Here is an 18,684-nt window from a genome sequence, read left to right as displayed (position 1 = left end):
GAGTCTCACCGTGTTGCCCAGGCTGGTCTTGAACACCTGGCTTCAAGCAATCCTGAACCCCTCACCTCAAGCGATCCTCCTGCCTCAACTTCCCAAAATGTTGAAATTACAGTCATGAGCCACTGTACCCAGCCTAATCTTTGCCTTTTAATTGGGCATTTAATCTATTTATAGTGAATGTAATTATTGATATTATTGGGATTGAGTTTGCCATCTTGCTTTTGGTTTTCTATATATCCCATCTGTTATTTCTTCTCATCATACTTTTTATGTTTCTTTTGGTATAATCAAATATTTTTAAGACTACATTTCAATTCTTCTATTGGTTTTCTAGCTATACGCCTTTGAATTGTTTTAAGTGGTTGCTCAGAGGATTATATGTACCTGAAACCTACTATAGTCTAATTAGGGTTAATAGTGTACACATAAAATGCAAGACAGTAAAATTGTATTCCTATTCCTTCCTTTTTTTTTTTTTTTTTTTTTTGAGGTGGAGTTTTGCTCTTGTTGCCGAAGCTGGAGTGCAATGGCATGATCTCGATTCACTGCAACCTCTGCCTCCCGAGTTCAAGCGATTCTCCTGCCTCAGACTCTGGAGCAGCTGAGATTACAGGCTTGCACCACCATGCCCAGCTAATTTTTTGTATTTTTAGTAGAAATGAGGTTTCACCATGTTATCCAGGCTAGTCTTGAACTCCTAACCTCAGGTCATCTGTCTGCCTTGGCCTCCCAAAGTGCTGAGATTACAGGCATGAGCCACCACACTCAGCCAATCCCTTCATATTTTGTGCCATTTTTGTGATACACTTCATTGCTACCTACATATGTAATAAATTCGACTGTGTAATGTTACTATGTTTGCTCTAAATAATTTCTAAGAAACTAAGCAATCTAATATGTATGATTGGAATTCCAGAAACAGAGAAGAAAATGAAGGGAAAAGAAAATACATTTGAAGAAATAATTGCCAAAAACTTCCTAAATTTTGTAAAAAACATGTACAGACTGAGCATCCAAATCTGAAATCCATATTACTCCAAAAATTCACATCTTTTTAAGTGTTGACATGATCTTCAAAGGAAATGTTCACTGGAGCATTTTGGATTTCAGATTTTTGGATTTTGGATGCTCACCTGATAAGTATAATGCAAATATTCTAAAAAAAAAAAAAAAAAACCCACAAAGCCCGAAGCACTTTTTAATCCAAGCCTGGGTTCACTAAACACACACAAACACCCAAAGTACATCAAAGTCAAACTGCTAAAAAGCAAAATAAACAAAATTCTTAAGGCAGCCTGAAAAAAAGAGATACATTACATACAGGAGAATAATGATAAGAAAGATAATTAAATTTTCATTAGCAAAAATGGAGACCAGAAGAAATGAACACCTCTTTAAATGCTAAAAATAAACAAGAAAAGGCTATCAACACAGCATTCTAAATGCAGCAAAAATACCTTTCAAAATTAAGAGTGAAACTCTTGTTTTCCATATTTATGGAGTGAAGAGTTCAAGCAAATTCTTCCACAGAGAACAATTATGAAATCTGAACAAAATATTGCTTAAAAAACAACTACTTAAAGGCATTTAAAAGCGACCAGAAGCAGTCAGAAACCAGAAGTGAGTTTACACTTGAAAATCCACTTTGGAAATGGGTCAGAATTGTGAATTTGTGATGGTTTTGCCCTAGGATGTTCCCCCAAACTCCTTATCTCCAGAAGCAGAAAACTGAAGCCTTACCCACTCAGTGTGACAGAGGACAGAGTTCTTTCAGGGATGAAAGAGCAGCTGGAAATTTATAACTCTGCAAGTGCAAGAGTGTCAAAATCTCTGTAGGCTCTACACATCTTTCCATATCCCTGATCAACCATTATGAGTGCATGGGAGAAACTGATGGGACAATAATAGTTTTAGTCCAAGCAAGTTAATTGCCTATTAAAGTAAAAGCCAACAATCATCAGAAGAACATAAGAGTGTCCAGTGTTACTACAATGTATCACCTACAATATTCATTTTTCAACCAAAAATTACTAAGCATGCAAAGAAACAGGAAAGCATGACCCATACTCAGGATGAAAGGAAATCAATAGACAGTAATTCCAAGTGGGCCCAAATGCTGTATGTCAGGGGTCCCCAACTCCTGGGCCATGGACCAGTACCAGTCCGTGGCCTGTTAGGAACCCCCCTGCACAGCAGGAGGTGAGCTGTGGGTCAGCGAGCATTACCACCTGAGCTCTGCCTCCTATCAGATCAGCAGCAGCATTATATTCTCATAGGAGCACGAACCCTATTGTGAACTGTGCATGCAAGGGATCTGGATTGTGCTCCTTATAAGAATCTGATTTGGCCGGGCGCAGTGGCTCACGTCTGTAATCCCATTACTTTGGGAGGCCGAGACAGGCAGATCGCCTGAGGTCGGGAATTCGAGACCAGCCTGGCCAGCGTGGTGAAACCCATCTCTACTAAAAATACAAAAATTAGCCAAGTGTGGTGGCAGGCTCCTGTAATCCCAGCTACTCGGGAAGCTGAGGCACAAAAATCACTTGAATCTGGGAGGTGGAGGTTGCAGTGAGCCGAGATCACGCCACTGCACTCCAGCCTAGGCAACAGAGCAAGACTGTCTCAAAAGAAAAAAAAAAAAAAAAAGATCTCAGGTGGAACAGTTTCATCTCGAAACCATCCCCCGCCCCCATGTAAAAATTATTTTTGACAAAACCCATCCCTGGTGCTGCTGCTATATACTGAAGTCAAAGATTTCAAAGCAGCTATTATAAAGAATTAAAATGTGTCCAAATAATTAAAGGAAAATTTTGTCTCAATACATGAACAGATAGAGAATCTCAACACACAAGTGGAAATTACTTTCTAAAAAGAAAAATTTGAAATTCTAGAGTGAAACGTAAAGTGATAGAAATAAAAAGTTCACTACATGGACTCAATATCTCATTTGAGATGACAGTGAAAGGGGCAGTGAACTAAAAAGAGATCAAAAGAAACTATCCAACATGAAGAACAAAGAGTATAAAGATTGACCCATTTCAGAAACCTGTGAGACAAGGTAAATGGAGTCTCAGAATACAAGAGGAGAGAGGAAGGGTCACGCAAAATATCTGATGAGTAATGAATGAAAATTTCCCAAATTTGGTGGAAAATATTAACTTACAGATCTAATAAGTTCAACAAACCCCAAGCAGGATAAATACAAAGAAAACCATAGCTAGTTAGCACATTGGAGTCAAACTGCTAAAAATCAAGAAGAAAAATCCAAAAAGCATATATTTTGTCTGGTTTTCTTATTGTGTGTGGTAGGAAAGAAAATCCAAGACCAATTACTTTGGTAATGATTGGAAATAAAAGTCCTACACATTCCTTTTAAATCTGGCTCTCAAAAGACCTACTGATTAACTTGTACTCATTCTATCTCTATTTCTGTTATGCTTTATGTGCACCATCACTTACTTTTAGGATGATCTGTGCATCCCATGACAACTACTCCTTTAAACCTGTCTATATTAGTCATCTATATGGTATAACAAAATGCCATAAATTGGATGGCTTAAACAACAGCTGTTTATTTCTCACAGTTCTGGAGGCTGGGAAGTCCAAGATCAACATGCTGGGAAATTCACTTCCTGGTGAGATTCCTCTTTCTGACTTGTAGCTGCCTGCCTTCTTGCTGTGTCCTCACGTGATGGAGAGAGAAAGAGCTCTGCTCTCTCTTCCTCTTCTTATAAGGACACTAATCTCATAATGAGGGCACTACCCTCCCGATCTAACTATCTGCCAAAAGCTCCACCTCCAAATACCATCATATGGGGGGTTAAGGATACAACATAAGAATTTGGGCAGGGGGGCAGGGAGGGAGGCAGGGGGCAGCCCCCGCCCGGCCAGCCGCCCTGTCCGGGAGGGAGGTGGGGGGCGCCTCTGCCCGGCCGCCCCTTCTGGGAAGTGAGGAGCCCCTCTGCCCAGCTGCCACCCCGTCTGGGAGGTGTACCCAACAGCTCATTGAGAACGGGCCATGATGACGATGGCAGTTTTGTCGAATAGAAAAGGGGGAAATGTGGGGAAAAGATAGAGAAATCAGATTGTTGCTGTGTCTGTGTGGAAAGAAGTAGACATAGGAGACTCCATTTTGTTCTGTACTAAGAAAAATTCTTCTGCCTTGGGATCCTGTTGATCTATGACCTTACCCCCAACCCGGTGCTCTCTGAAACATGTGCTGTGTCCACTCAGGGTTAAATGGATTAAGGGCGGTGCAAGATGTGCTTTGTTAAACAGATGCTTGAAGGCAGCATGCTCGTTAAGAGTCATCACCACTCCCTAATCTCAAGTACCCAGGGACACAAACACCGCGGAAGGCCGCAGGGTCCTCTGCCTAGGAAAACCAGAGACCTTTGTTCACTTGTTTATCTGCTGACCTTCCCTCCACTAATGTCCTATGACCCTGCCAAATCTCCCTCTGCGAGAAACACCCAAGAATGATCAATAAAAAATAAAAAATAAAAAATAAAAAAAAAGAATTTGGGCAGGGGGGAACACAAACATTTAGTCCATAACAATCTCACTGGTCCTCTTAAAGTAATGAAAACAATCTGAATTTATCAGTAACTTTTGATAGAGTTTTGGTTAAGCCCCTAGCATTAAAAGAATAAACGAACCCTTGGATTTCTAAGGTAAAACAAACGCTGTTCGAGCAGTAGGATACATTCAAAGATTTCAGTTTAGGAAGAGTGATGGAAGAAATGATGCTGTCTAACCCAGTGCTTTTAAACGTTGTCAAACATTCCAGAATGATTCTTCATCTGAACCTTTCCTTTCCTTCTGTTATCTCCTTCTGAGTCACTGCCTTGGGGTTGGAATAAGAATACAATTTAACATATTGTTCAAATAATCATAGGAGGAGAGAGACAGAACATTCTGTGCCCTTCCGCCCTTTTTGGACCCTAAGGTGTAAAACTGTGTTAGCATCTTTTTAACCCATAACCATCATTGACATGGCACTTCTCAATCTGTTTTTCCTTTACTTCACAGAAAAGACTCTTCTCTTAGCAAGGGCCAAATGCTAGCACAAAATAAACTTATTTAATTGGACTTGTCCTTTTATTTCCAAGACTGATTTAACTGGGGTAGCCTAGGCTGACACACGAACAAAATTGAAACAATTCAAACCTGGAAACAAATTGCACCCATTTGCTGAACTTGAGTACTACATTTTAGCTGCATTTCAGATAAATTTAAAGGATTTTCAAAGTACTTTACCACTTCAAATTGGAAGTGAATGTGTAGCTATTTTTATAAAACTACTGAGAAAATTTGGACATTAAAATATTCTCCAAAACATCCTAAAGTGAAGTAATACTCACATGGCGGAGTTTCTGTTCCTTGAAAAGTGAAGCCAGTGTTTTTACCTTGGATATATGGAATATCTCTAGGAGGAATGGAAGTTTTGTTTTTGCTTTTTAAAGAAATTACCACCTTTAATACAGTGACAAATGGCATGCTATGAGGGAAGAATAAGGGGTGGAAAAATCAAGGGAAAGAGCCATGTCGGAACTCCTTCAGGCTAGCCACAGTAGGATGGCGTTCCCCCAGGCCACAGTCAGCACATTTCAACAGAACCACACTCTGGTCTGAGTTTGGTGGCTTTCGTTTTCATTTGTAATTCTAATCACATTTTTATTTGTTCCACACTTTCTTCTTGGCACCTCCTAATTATTGACACAAAGGACAAATTGGTCAAACTTCTGGCTAGAATTGGGATGCCTCGTACCTGACAGGACTTTGTGTTTATCTTTTACTGCCTAGAGTATAAGATTCTACCAGAAATTGGGCAAGTGAGATGTTTAAGATGCAAAGGGTGGAGATGGAAATTTCCAACCCTTGAAATGCACAAGAGAACAAAAAACATGTATTCTTGCACTTTTAGTTTAGGCTCATTTATTTTTCACAGTACATTTTACCCATGTGAAATATGAGGGGAAAATTACTTTACTTTGGATCTCTGTAAATTTCAAACTTCTTGAGCTGTAATACAGAGAAAATTTGACAACTGGCCCAGATGGTTAACTGTCTATTAATCTGATTTTGCTCTCCATGTTGAAACAAACTCAACAAGCTTGTCAGGGAACCAACAGCCTCCTCAGTTTGCCTCCACTTTCTCTCTACAGAGTTCCCGTCTCACCTGTCCAACTGTTTGAAACCTTTTCCATCTACCCTAACACTCCAAATTCTAGACATCAGTTTTTTTCCATCTCCCTAGCCAGAGTGTGGATAAAAGGCTTATCTCCTACATCTTGTTTTAAGGGGTCTGACCACATGCTCACTTAAAGGATAAAGCAGGCTCAAAGCCTGCCTATTAACTATGATGTATAAAAGGAACCAAATAGCTTCTTCTCTTTTTTTTTTTTTTCAAGACGGACTCTTGCTCTGTCGCCCAAGCTGGAGTGCAGTGGCATGATCTCAGCTGACTGCAACCTCCGCCTCCCAGGTTCAAGTGATTCCCCTGCCTCAGCCTCCCGAGTAGCTGGGATTACAGGCGCGCACCACCACGCCTGGCTAATTTTTTTGTATTTTTAAGAGACAGGGTTTTACCATGTTGGTCAGGCTGGTCTCAAATTCCTGACCTTGTGATCCACCCACCTCGGCCTCCCAAAGCGCTGGGATTACAGGCCTGAGCCACCGCGCCCAGTCGCATTTTTAAATTAAACTCAGGAAGTTATTCAATACTTGTATCTAGAGCATGTGCCTCCAGGTTCATTGAGCCAATACCTGGGTAAATGAGAGAAAAGTTGCATTTTTAAGTTAGAGAAGAGTGGTTTTTGTTATATGAAGGTTTTTCAACTCTATTAGAAAAGCTTCTGCGCGGAGGTCAGAATTTCTATGAACTGTTAAATTTCCCTTACAAAGTAAATCTGTCTCCCCAAGAAGTATAGAAATAGGTTACCCCGAGGATCAGGCCCACCTGATTCATAGCTACTTATAGGATCTGAGCCCACACGGTCAAGCAACACGGAGTGCATGGCAGTCCTTTGTTGTTTACAATGGTGATCGTGGGCAAAGTAAACAGCTGGTATGAATCCTTTAGGACAGCTGAGAGGCCCATAGACAATCACACAATTCAATTATTTTCATTTTGTGAGAAATCTGTTGGTATGGGAGAGGGAAGGCTGGAAAAACTCTCAAAACTGGCTTGATCCAGTGATTTCCAAACCTGAGTAATTATAAAAATTATCTGGGAGTTTGTGAAAATGCTGATTTCTAAGTGTCACCTCATCTACTTGAGTCAGCAAATAGAACTCTGATATTTATATCATTTTAAAAGCTCCCTGGGGCCAGGCAGGGTGGCTCATGTCTGTAATCCCAGCACTTTGGGAGGCTGAGGCAGGTAGATTGTTTGAGCCCAGGAGTTCAAGACCAGCCTGAATAACATGGTGAAACCCTGTCTCTACAAAAACTATAAAAAATTAGCCTGGCGTTGTGGCACACACCTGTAGTCCCAGCTACTCGGGAGGCAGAGGCGGGAGGATGGCTTGAGCCCAGGAGTCAGAGGCTGCAGTGAGCAGCAATCGCCCCACTGCACTCCAGCCTGGGTGAAAGAGCGAAACTGTCTCAGAACAAAACAACAACAACAACAACAACAAACTCCCTGGGTGATCAGAGGGCAGCTAGGTTTTGGGGATCTACTATTTTCTCATTTATTCTTATGTAGAATAAAAGAATTATTAAATTACAATGATAATATATCACATTATAGATGAATATCTGCATAACTCAGTGGTTTTGCATAATGACCAAAATAATGTTGGCAAAGTTAGAAAAGTTTTCCTGGAGTTATTCATGGATTCATGGCTGTGCACAAAGCCAGCCTGACTCTGGAGGGCTTTCTCTGCTTAGTTGCCCTTCCCCTCGCCACCATCCCCTTCATCTGAAAAAATTACTCTTGTTCCCCAATAAAATCTGTATTGTTATTTGTTAGATTATACAAACAGTGTATGCACGGCAAAAAATAAAATAAACAACACGTAAATGAAACAAAAGATATAAGTGATTTCAAACTCTGTCATGTTTAGATAACTCTCATTCATTTGGGACCCATTATTTCATAAAAATCTTTATGCATATGTATAAATGTATAGCTCTAAATATATATATATATTTTTTTTTACATATATATATATATTTTTAACAGAGTCTCTCTCTGTCACCAAGGCTGTAGTGCAGTGGCACGATTTCAGCTCACTGCAACCTCCGCCTTCCGGGTTCAAGCAGTTCTCCTGTTTCAGCCTCCCGAGTAGCTGGGATTACAGGCGCCCACCACCACAACTGGCTAATTTTTATATTTTTAGTAGAGATGGGGTTTCACCATGTTGGCCAGGCTGGTCTCGAGCTCCTGGACTCAAGTGATCTGCCCTCCTCGGCCTCTCAAAGTGCTGAGATTACAGGCATGAGCCACCGTGCCTGGCCTAAATATATATATTTATGTAACTGTTGTAGAATAGATTATTAATCAGAAATATTAACCCCCTCCCCTACCCCCACATCCATGAGTAGAATATACTTCCCTATCCCTTGACTTTGTCACTTGCTTTGGCCAATGAAGGAGGAAGTTGACAATGTGCTAGTTTCATAGATGTCCCTCACTTGACATCTTGAGTTTCTGCCATTCCATGAGAAGAGCCCACAAGACAGCCTGCTAATACCAGGAAGAGGATGAGAGCCACATCCAGTGAAGCCTTCCCTGTAGGCCCAGCCCCACTTCCACTGATGTGGAAGCTAAATAAATATATGTTGCTCTATGGCACTGAGAGTTTGCAAATCTTTGTGACATAATAGCTAGGCAATGAAAAACCTTTTTTTTTTTTTTTTGAAACGGGTCTCACTCTGTCACCCAGGCTGGAGTACAGGGGCATGATCTCAGCTCACTGCAGCCTCCGCCTCCCCAGTTCAAGCAATTCTCCTGCCTCAGCCTCCCAAGTAGCTGGGATTACAGACACGCACCACTACGCCTGGCTAACTTTTTGTATTTTTAGTAGAGAGGGGGTTTTGCCATATTGGCCAGGCTGGTCTCAAACTCCTAACCTCAGGTGATCCATCTGCCTCAGCCTCCCAAAGTGCTGGGATTACAGGCGTGAGCCACCATGCCCAGCTGAAAAACTTTTTTAAAATAATAAATTACATTATATTATCCATGCATACATGGTCATGTTGCATGATACCGTATTTTTGTAAGTTTTTGTGGTTGATTTTTGTTTCCTTGCTACATCTTTCCCATCCTCCTTACCATAACCTCCCCTCCAATACCCATGTAGCCAATGTTACCAATCTAGATTATATCTTTCCATACCTTTATCCATATAGCTATACACAAACATAGAAATATCTACATGAAGGAAGGTCGTCCTAGTTTGTTTTATGAAAACGGAATAATATTATAATTATGATGTCATGAGAGAGAAGTATGGTCAGATACCTATACATATATACATGCATATATGTATCTATATATGATACACATGCATATGTATACACACATACATATATACATACATACATATGACAGAGGGATGTAGACCTCTGTCAGGATGAGAAAAGGCTTCCCTGAGCGACTGATACTTAAGCTGAGCCATAAGGATGGTGTTATAGGCTAAATTGTGTTCCTCAAAAGTACATAAGTTGAGGTTCTAACCTTCATTAGCTCTGAATGTGACTTTTTGAGGATAGGGTCTTTAAAGAGGTAATGAAATTAAAATGAGTTCATTTGGGTGGGCCCTAATCTAATAAAACTGGTGTCCTTGTAGGAAGAAGAAATTTGGACACAAACACACAGAGAGAAGACCATGTGAAGACCCAGGGAGAAGACAGTGACCTATAAGCCAAGGAGAGAGGCCTCAGAAAAAACAACCCTGGCCAGGCGCGGTGGCTCACACCTGTAATCTCAGCAATTTGGGAGGCCAAGGTGGGTGGATCACCTGAGGTCTGGAGTTCGAGACCAGCCTGACCAACATGGAGAAACCCCACCTCTACTAAAAATACAAAATTAGCCAGGCATGGTGGCATATGCCTATAATCCCAGCTACTCAGGAGGCTGAGGCAGGAGAATCGCTTGAACCCGGGAGGCAAAGGTTGTGGTGACCCGAGATCACACCATTGCACTCCAGCCTGGGCAAAAAGAGCAGAACTTCGTCTCAGAAAAAAAGGAAAGAAAGAAAGAAACCAACCCTGCTGACACCTTGATCTCAGACTTCAAGCCTCCAGAATTGTGAGACAATAGATTTTTGTTGTTCGAGCCATCTAGTCTGTGGCACTTTATTACGGCAGCCCTAGGAAACTAATACAGATGAATAGGAGTTTTCCATTACAGGGAGATAAGGAAAAGGGTACTTACACATTGCTGGTGGAAATGGACATTTTAACAGCCTTTTTGGATAGCAATTTGGCAATAGCTATGAAAAATTTGTTTCCAGTTATTTTGCCACTACAATGCAATTTAAAAAACACTTACATATTTATCCTCACTTACTGAATGGGCTTTTATTTCTATGAACAGATTCCCAAGAGTGAAACTGCTGGCATGAGATCTTGTTAAAAAACGCTTTTCTTGTGGGTTTCCCCAGAGTCCTGTTGTCCCTACAATTATACTATAAAACAGCTGATCTCAGAATATTTCATTTCCTAAAGTTCAAGTTGTATATCAAGCATAAAAATCAGTTCGAAAAATTGCTCTCAACAAAATAAGAGGTAGCAAAAGTCTGTAACTATGCAGATTATATTAGTTTTCTATCGCTGCATAAAAATTACACAAACTTAGGGGCTTAAACAACACACATTTATTATTTCACAGTTTCTGCAAGTCTGGAGTCCAGGAAGGGCTTAGCTAGGTTCTCCTCAAGGCTGCAATCGAGGTGTTAGTTGAGCTGTGTGCTCATCTGGATGCTCAACTAGGGGAAAATCTACTTCCAAACTCATTCAAATGGTTGGCAGAATTCATTTCTTTGCAGTTGGAAGGCTGAGGGCCCAGCTTCTTGCTGGCTGGAGGCTGGAGGTCATCTGCATGACCTTATCATATAGGTTTCCCCAATATTGCCAATGACTTCATCAAGCCAACAAGGAGAGTCTGTAAAGTGAGTCTGTTAGCAAGACAGAGACTTACATAACATAATCACAGAAGCGACACCGCGTCAACTTTGTCATATTCTATTGGTTAAAAGTAACTCACAAGTCCTGTCTATGTTCATGGGAAGGGGATCACACAAAGGCATGAACACTAGAAGGCAGAAATCATAAGGGCCACCTTACAGTCTGTCTGCCACACAGATTTGAAACCTTCCTTGTCTGTGGCTAGGTGAGGTGGCTCACGCCTATAATCCCAGCACTTTTGGAGGCCAAGGCAGGTGGATCACCCGAGGTCAGGAGTTTGAGACCACCCTGGCCAACATAGTGAAACCCTGTCTCTACTAAAAACACAAAAAATAGCCAGGCATGGCAGTGCACATCTGTAATCCCAGCTACTTGGGAGGCTGAGGCAGGAGAATCGCTTGAACCGGGGAGGTGGAGGTTGCAGTGAGCCCAGATTGTGCCACTGCACTCCTGCCTGGGCAACAAAGTGAGACTCTGTCTCTAAATAAATAAATAAAATAAAATAAAACAAAATAAAATAAAATAAAATCTTCTGGGCCAGCGTGGTGGCTCATGCCTGTAATCCCAGCACTTTGGGAGGCCAAGTCATATGGATCACTTGAGGCCAGGAGTTCAAGACCAGCCTGGCCAACATGGCAAAACCCCATCTCTACTAAAAATATAAAAATTAGCTGGGCGTGGTGGTGGGCATCTGTAATCCCAGCTACTCAGGAGGCTGAGGCAGGAGAATCACTTGAACCTGGGAGGCAGAGGTTGCAGTGAGCCGAGATCATGCCACTGCACTATAGCCTGGGCAACAGAGAGATATTCTGTCTAAAAAAAAAAAAAAAGAAAGAAAGAAAAGAAAAGAAAAAAAGAAATCTTCCTTGTCTGTGAATGAAAATACGTAATTTTTTTTTGGTATTCCACTAATCAAATATATCAATGTGCCTGATTTCTCAAAACAAGTCAGTAAAGATACCTGATGTTCCTTGCTTCCTTCCTTGGCTTTCTATGGCTTGATGTTTCTTTCACTTTATTACAATTAAATTGAAGTCAACAAACATTTGTGAATACCTGCTAAGTATCAGTCTTTTCGGAGGTATTGAGAGGCCTAATCACTTCCATTTTTTAAGACTACCGTTATACTATAAAATCTGAAGAAATGAGTAATAATGGTTACAACATTGCTGTATATTTTAAATGGAAAGTGTAGAACTGAAAAAATGTAACATCCAAAATTAAAAAGTCACTGGATGAACTTTATAGCAGAACAAACATAAGAGGGAAAGTCAGTTAATAGAACAATAAAAATTATCCAATCTGAAAAACAAATGAAACATTTTTTAAAAAAACTAACAGAGCCTGAGGAAGCTGAAGGACAGTATCAAGGGGGTTGATGTAGGGGCAACTGGAGCCCCAAAAAGAAAGAAAAGAGAAAATGCAGTAGAAAAGAAATGTATGAGGAAATGATAGCAACAAAACTCCCCAAATTTGGTGAAAGACAAATTGATAGATTTAAGAAACCCTAATCAGGATAAATACAAGGAAAACCACATCTAGACATATCCTAGACAGACTGCTTGTGATAGTTTTGACATGGCCCCCACTGACCTCAACCTCCTGGTGCTCATGCCTTTGTATAATCCCCTTCCCTCAAGTGTGAGCTGAACCTAGTGACTTGCTTTTAATGAATAGAATACAACAAAACTAATGGGATGTCACTTCCATGATTAGGTTACAAAAACTGTGACTTCCATTTTGGTAGGGCGCTCTCTCTCTCTGTGTGTGTGTGTGTGTGTGTGTGTGTGTGTGTGTACATGAAGCAACCTGCCATGTTGTGAGATGCTGTATGGAGGGGACCATGTGTCAAGGAACTAAGGGAAGTCTCTGGCCAATAGCTCATGAAAAACTGACATGTCTCTGGCCAACAGCCACAAGGAACGGAATGCTGGCAACCACCACATGAATGAACTCTGTGAAAATTCTTCACAGTCAAGCCTGAGAAGAGCCTTGTGAGGAGACTCGAAGCCAAAGCAGAGGACCAAGAACCCTTAGCTACACCCAGATTCCCAATCCACAGAAATTATGAGATAATAAGTGTCTATTGTTTTACCAGCTAAGTCTTGGAACAATTTGTCACACAGCAATAAATAACCAATACACTGCTGAAAACCAAAAATTAACAGGAAACTGTGAAAGTAGCCAGGAAAAAAAGCAATATATTACATTTCAGGGGGAACATTATTCAGTGGCATTGGACTTTTTATCAGAAGCTGTGGGGGCCAGGAGGCAGTGAATGATATTTTTCAAGTGCTTGAAGAATTAAACTGTCATTTCAGCATTCTATATCCAGCCAAAATATCCTATGAAAATGAAAACAAACAACAAAAAAACTAAATAAGTGTTTAAATAAAGGAAAACTAAGAGACTTCATTACCACCAGATGTGCATTACAAGAAATGCTGGACCGGACAACTCATGGCGGCGGTGGCGGCAGCTGCTTGGGCGCGGTGCGGTGGTGACTGAGCTACAAGCCTGGCGGCGGGTGTGCGCCGAGCCCCGGCCCAGCGCGGCCCCCGCGTGCCTCCCAGGCTCCGCATCCCCGATGCTGCGCGGGTGCTGAGCCCGCTCCGGCCGGGACGATGGTGAAGTATTTCCTGGGCCAGAGCGTGCAACGGAGCTCCTGGGACCAAGTGTTAGCCGCCTTCTGGCAGCGGTACCCGAATCCCTATAGCAAACATGTCTTGACGGAAGACATAGTACACCGGGAGGTAACCCCTGACCAGAAACTGCTGTCCGGGCGACTCCTGACCAAGACCAACAGGACGCCCCGCTGGGCCGAGCGACTGTTTCCTGCCAATGTTGATCACTCGGTGTACATCCTGGAGGACTCTATTGTGGACCCACAGAATCAGACCATGACCACCTTCACCTGGAACATCAACCATGCCCGGCTGATGGTGGTGGAGGAACGATGTGTTTACTGTGTGAACTCTGACAACAGTGGCTGGACCGAAATCCGCCGGAAAGCCTGGGTCTCCTCTAGCTTATTTGGTGTCTCCAGAGCTGTCCAGGAATTTGGTCTTGCCTGGTTCAAAAGCAATGTGACCAAGACTATGAAGGGTTTTGAATATATCTTGGCAAAGCTGCAAGGCGAGGCCCCTTCCAAAACACTTGTTGAGACAGCCAAGGAAGCCAAGGAGAAGGCCAAGGAGACAGCACTGGCAGCTACAGAGAAGGCCAAGGACCTCGCCAGCAAGGCAGCCACCAAGAAGCAGCAGCAGCAGCAACAGTTTGTGTAGCCAGCCCACCACCACCACAGCACCCCAGACAGCTAGGCTTAGCCCCTCTGCCCTCCCTCCATTGTACTTGATCATTAAAAATCAACTTCCAGCCCTATCCACTGTCTGGGTGGTGGGTTGTGGGGATGCAGTTTGGCATCTGCAGTACACCAAGCACATGATTCATGTCTGAGCCAGGTCTGCTTATTCTCCCATTAGGCAGCTGAGGACCGAAGCACAGAGGTGCGGTGACTTGCCCAGGGTTCCAGGTAGCCTCCAGGTTAACTGGCAGTAAGTGCTAGACTGTAAGCCCGACGAGGGCAGGGCTTTTAGTTTTGTTCTCTGATGTGTCTCAGTATCTAGCACATAATAGACACTCAATAAATACTTGTTGAATTCAGTCAGCCCCCCAACCCCCCAAAAAAAAAGAAATGCTAGAGGGAGTTCAGCAGATTGACAGAAATGACACCAGAGGAAAACTCGCATCTTTAGGAATGAATTTATTTATTAATTTATTTAGCGACAGGGTCTCGCTGTGTCACTCAGGCTGGAGTATAGTGGCATGATCGTGGCTCACTGCAACCTCGGCCTCCCAGGCTCAAGCGATCCTCCCACCTCAGCCTCCAAGTAGCTGGGACCACAGGAGCATGCCACCACACCTGGGCAAATTTATTCACATTTTTAGTAGAGACAAGATTTCGCCATGTTGCCCAGGGTGGTCTCAAACTCCTGGGCTCAAGTGACCCGCCCACCTTGACCTCCCAAAGTGCTGAAATTATAGGCATAAACCACTGTGCCCGGCCTAGGAATGATTTTAAATCATCAGGAATGGTAAATATCTGAACACATTACAATTTTTCCTCTTAATTTATTTGGAATACGTATAGATGTTTAAGTTATAGCATTTATAGCATTATTTTTTGAAGTTTATAATGTATGTAGATGCGTTACATATGATAACTATAGCACAAAATGGCAAGTAGAGTGTTAAATGGACCTATACAAATGAAGTAGGTCCTATACTAACAGAAAATAAACAAAAAAAAAAGCAGACCTAAATCAAATCATGTTAATTATTATATTAAATGTTACTGGATTATGCACTGAAAAAAGGGTCGGGGGAGGAATTATAAGATTAGTTTTTGTTTTTTTTTTTGAGACAGAGTCTCGTTCTGTTGCCCAGGCTGAAGTGCAGTGGTGCAATCTCGGCTCACTGCAACCTCTGCCCTCCCAGGTTCAAGCAATTCTTCCCCAGCCTCCCGAGTAGCTGAGACTGCAGGTGCATGCCACCACGTCCAGCTAATTTTTGTATTTTTAGTGGAGACAGGGTTTCGCCATGTTGACCAGGCTGGTCTCGAACTCCTGACCTCAGGTGATCTGCCTGCCTCAGCCTCCCAAAGTGCTGAGATTAGAGGCGTGAGCCACCATGCCCAGCTTGAGCCACCCTGCCCAGCTCAGAATAAATTTTAAAAAGGAAGATTTATCTCAGAAATGTATTTAAAATAATGCTTGTTAACTCTTATCTAGTATTTCCAGGTATTTTTAGCTGAAAGATTTTTATATCTACTATTTTTCTGGTATCAGAAATCTTGAAGTCTTCTTTTATTGTGAGATTACTTGGAAGAGGAAATAAAATGACAACAACTGTGTACCAATTCATACTCTAACTTCTACTCATGGTTGGAGGGTGGCCTTAAACAATAGAATAGGAGGTTAGAGGCAAATGAGGTCCTGGGCATCTAGATCAGTAGGTAACTTCTAAACAAGGGTATGTTGGATCATGTTCTTTGTGGTCTTTGCGTCTTATCTTTTGTCCTCTTGTTTCTCATTTGACCAAAAAAAAAAAATAATTAATACCTGTGCACCAGGCACTGTGCTATAGCACAGTGGAAAGACAGGAAAGAACAATATAGACATAGTCCCTGATCTTAAAAAGCAGCCCAGTCTGATAAACAAACATTTAAAAATTACTCAAATAATTATTTCATAACCATATGACAAGTGTTAAATACAAGTTACCATGAGAGCCAGGTACAGGGCCAGTCAGCTGAATTCCTAAGCCTCATCACCTGGGTCCACTCAGTTATCTTAGAGAACCAAAAAGAAAACTCAAAAAAACAAAAACAAAAACAAAAAAGCCTAAGTAAGGTAAATATAGGAAAAGCCTGAAGCTAGTTTAAAATAGATGTCATACAAGTCATGCACTTTATGTAGACATAAAATATTCAAATTAATATTATACTTAATACTTTTCTGGTTTCCCTTGGCAACCATGCAGGAGTGGCTCAACAGAGAGGAAGAGAAAAAAAAATTGTATCATTCTGGCAGCTTCAAGAAGTTACCATGGAGAAGAGAGATGCCAACAAGAAAGAAGACATTGTTATGACCAAAACCAGAATAACAGTATGTAATGTGCAAGCTCCCAGCCTTACACACCACACAATTTCAGAGGCATCAGTGAGGGAGAAGACAGCACAACTGTGAATCAAGATAACACAGCAGTGATGGCTCATGCCTGTAATCCTAGCACTTTGGGAGGCCGAGGCGGGCGGATCATCTGAGGTCGGGAGTTCGAGACCAGCCCGGCCAACATGGCAAAACCCTGTCTCTACTAAAAAAATACAAAAATTAGCCGGGCGTGGTGGCATGCACCTGTAATCCCAACTACTTGGGAGGCTGAAACAGGAGAATTACTTGAACCTAAGAGGTGGAGGTTGCAGTGGGCTGAGATCATGCCACTGCACTCCTGCCTGGGTGACAGAGACTCTGTCTCAAAAAAAAAAAAAGAAAAAAAAGCACAGCAGCTTGGCAGTACTCAGGAAGAAGAGGGGTTAAGTTCTACCTGCCTCATCTCCCTGAGGTATGCCATTTTTATCACAGACTAGAAGAACATGTATCTGTTTACCTCCATATTCTCAGTGCCTGGAAAAAAATAACATTCAATCAATGAGTCATGTGTAAACACAGTGATGCCTCAAAAAGTGTTAAAAAATTATGACCAATATATTCTAGTGGCAAATGCAGGCGTGTATCAATTGCATTTTGAAAAGTACTGTTATGATAAGCACAATCTGAGAGATATGCTACAGAAGACAGGACCAGAGAGACTTATTGGGTTGGTGAAAAGTAACTGTGGTTTTTGCCATTAAAAGTAATTTAAAAGTAATGACAAAAACCACAATTACTTTTGCACCAACCTAATACTTCCTTAAGAAGGAAAATGGCCTGATAGAGGCCACTACCCTGATTCACAATGGGTAAAAGGCAAAGGTTTGGTTCAACATTGTTTACTTAAGAAAGAACTGGGCCAGGCGCAGTGGCTCACGCCTGTAATCTTAGGACTTTGGGAGGCCGAGGTGGGCAGATTGCCTGAGCTCAGGAGTTAGAGGCCAGCCTGGGCAACATAGTGAAGCCCCGTCTCTACTAAAATACAAAAGAAATTACCCAGGCGTAGTGGCGTGTGCCTGTAGTCCCAGCTAACCTGGGAGGCTGAGGTTGCAGTGAGGGGAGATCGCGCCACTGCAGCCACTGCACTCCAGCCTGGGTGACAGAGCAAGGCTCGATCTCAAAAAAAAAAAAAAAAGAAAAGAAAAAGAAAAAGAACTATATTTCTCCCTTTCAACTAATCCATTTGGCAGTTTTTGTTTTGTTGCTAATCAGACACCCTTCTGTTGGGATGGATGTAGTGGAAGAGATAGATACACAATGATCAGTTGTATGATTATCCCGCAAGTGAATAGGGCAAAAGAAATGCTTTAAGAATTACAAAAGCCAGCTGGGCCCAGTGGCTCACTCCTGTAATCCCAGCACTTTGGGAGGCCAAGGCGGGTGGATCACCTGAGGTCAGGGGTTCGAGACCAGCCTGACCAATATGATGAAACCCCATCTCTACTAAAAATATAACAAATTAGCTGGGCATGGTGGCATGCGCTTGTAATCCCAGCTACTCGGGAGGCTGCCAGGAGAATTGCTTGAACCTGGGAGGCAGAGGCTGCAGTGAGCGGAGATGGCGCCATTGCACTCCAGCCTGGACAACAAAAGCAAAATTCCATCTCAAAAAAAAAAACTACAAAAGCCATCAACTATTTGGTGTAACTAGAACATGTGAACAATTTAAGAGAGCCTAGTAAGTAGCAATTGGAAATGGAATGGCTCTTTTAATATTAAAAGGCTATATAGGCTTTAGACTTTTACTTTTTAAGTCTAAAGTTAAGCTTTTTGGCCTGGCGCAGTGGCTCACGCCTGTAATCCCAGCACTTTGGGAGGCTGAGGCGGGCAGATCATG

General features: G+C 42.1%; 1 protein-coding gene across 1 annotated transcript; it reads left to right on the top strand.

Moving 5' to 3' along the window:
• Window positions 1-11,182: 11,182 nt before the first annotated feature.
• Window positions 11,183-14,519, top strand: LOC100979921 (PRELI domain-containing protein 1, mitochondrial-like). Its single transcript, XM_055108461.2, has one exon. It carries the CDS (start codon window positions 13,761-13,763, stop codon window positions 14,418-14,420), a length of 660 nt encoding a protein of 219 aa, XP_054964436.1. The 5' UTR covers window positions 11,183-13,760; the 3' UTR covers window positions 14,421-14,519.
• The last annotated feature ends 4,165 nt before the right edge of the window (window positions 14,520-18,684 follow it).

This window comes from Pan paniscus, chromosome 1 (assembly GCF_029289425.2).
Source record: "Pan paniscus chromosome 1, NHGRI_mPanPan1-v2.0_pri, whole genome shotgun sequence".
Lineage (NCBI taxonomy): Eukaryota > Metazoa > Chordata > Mammalia > Primates > Hominidae > Pan > Pan paniscus.
Note: the sequence above shows the minus strand (reverse complement) of the source record. Positions and strands in the feature narration are given on the sequence as shown.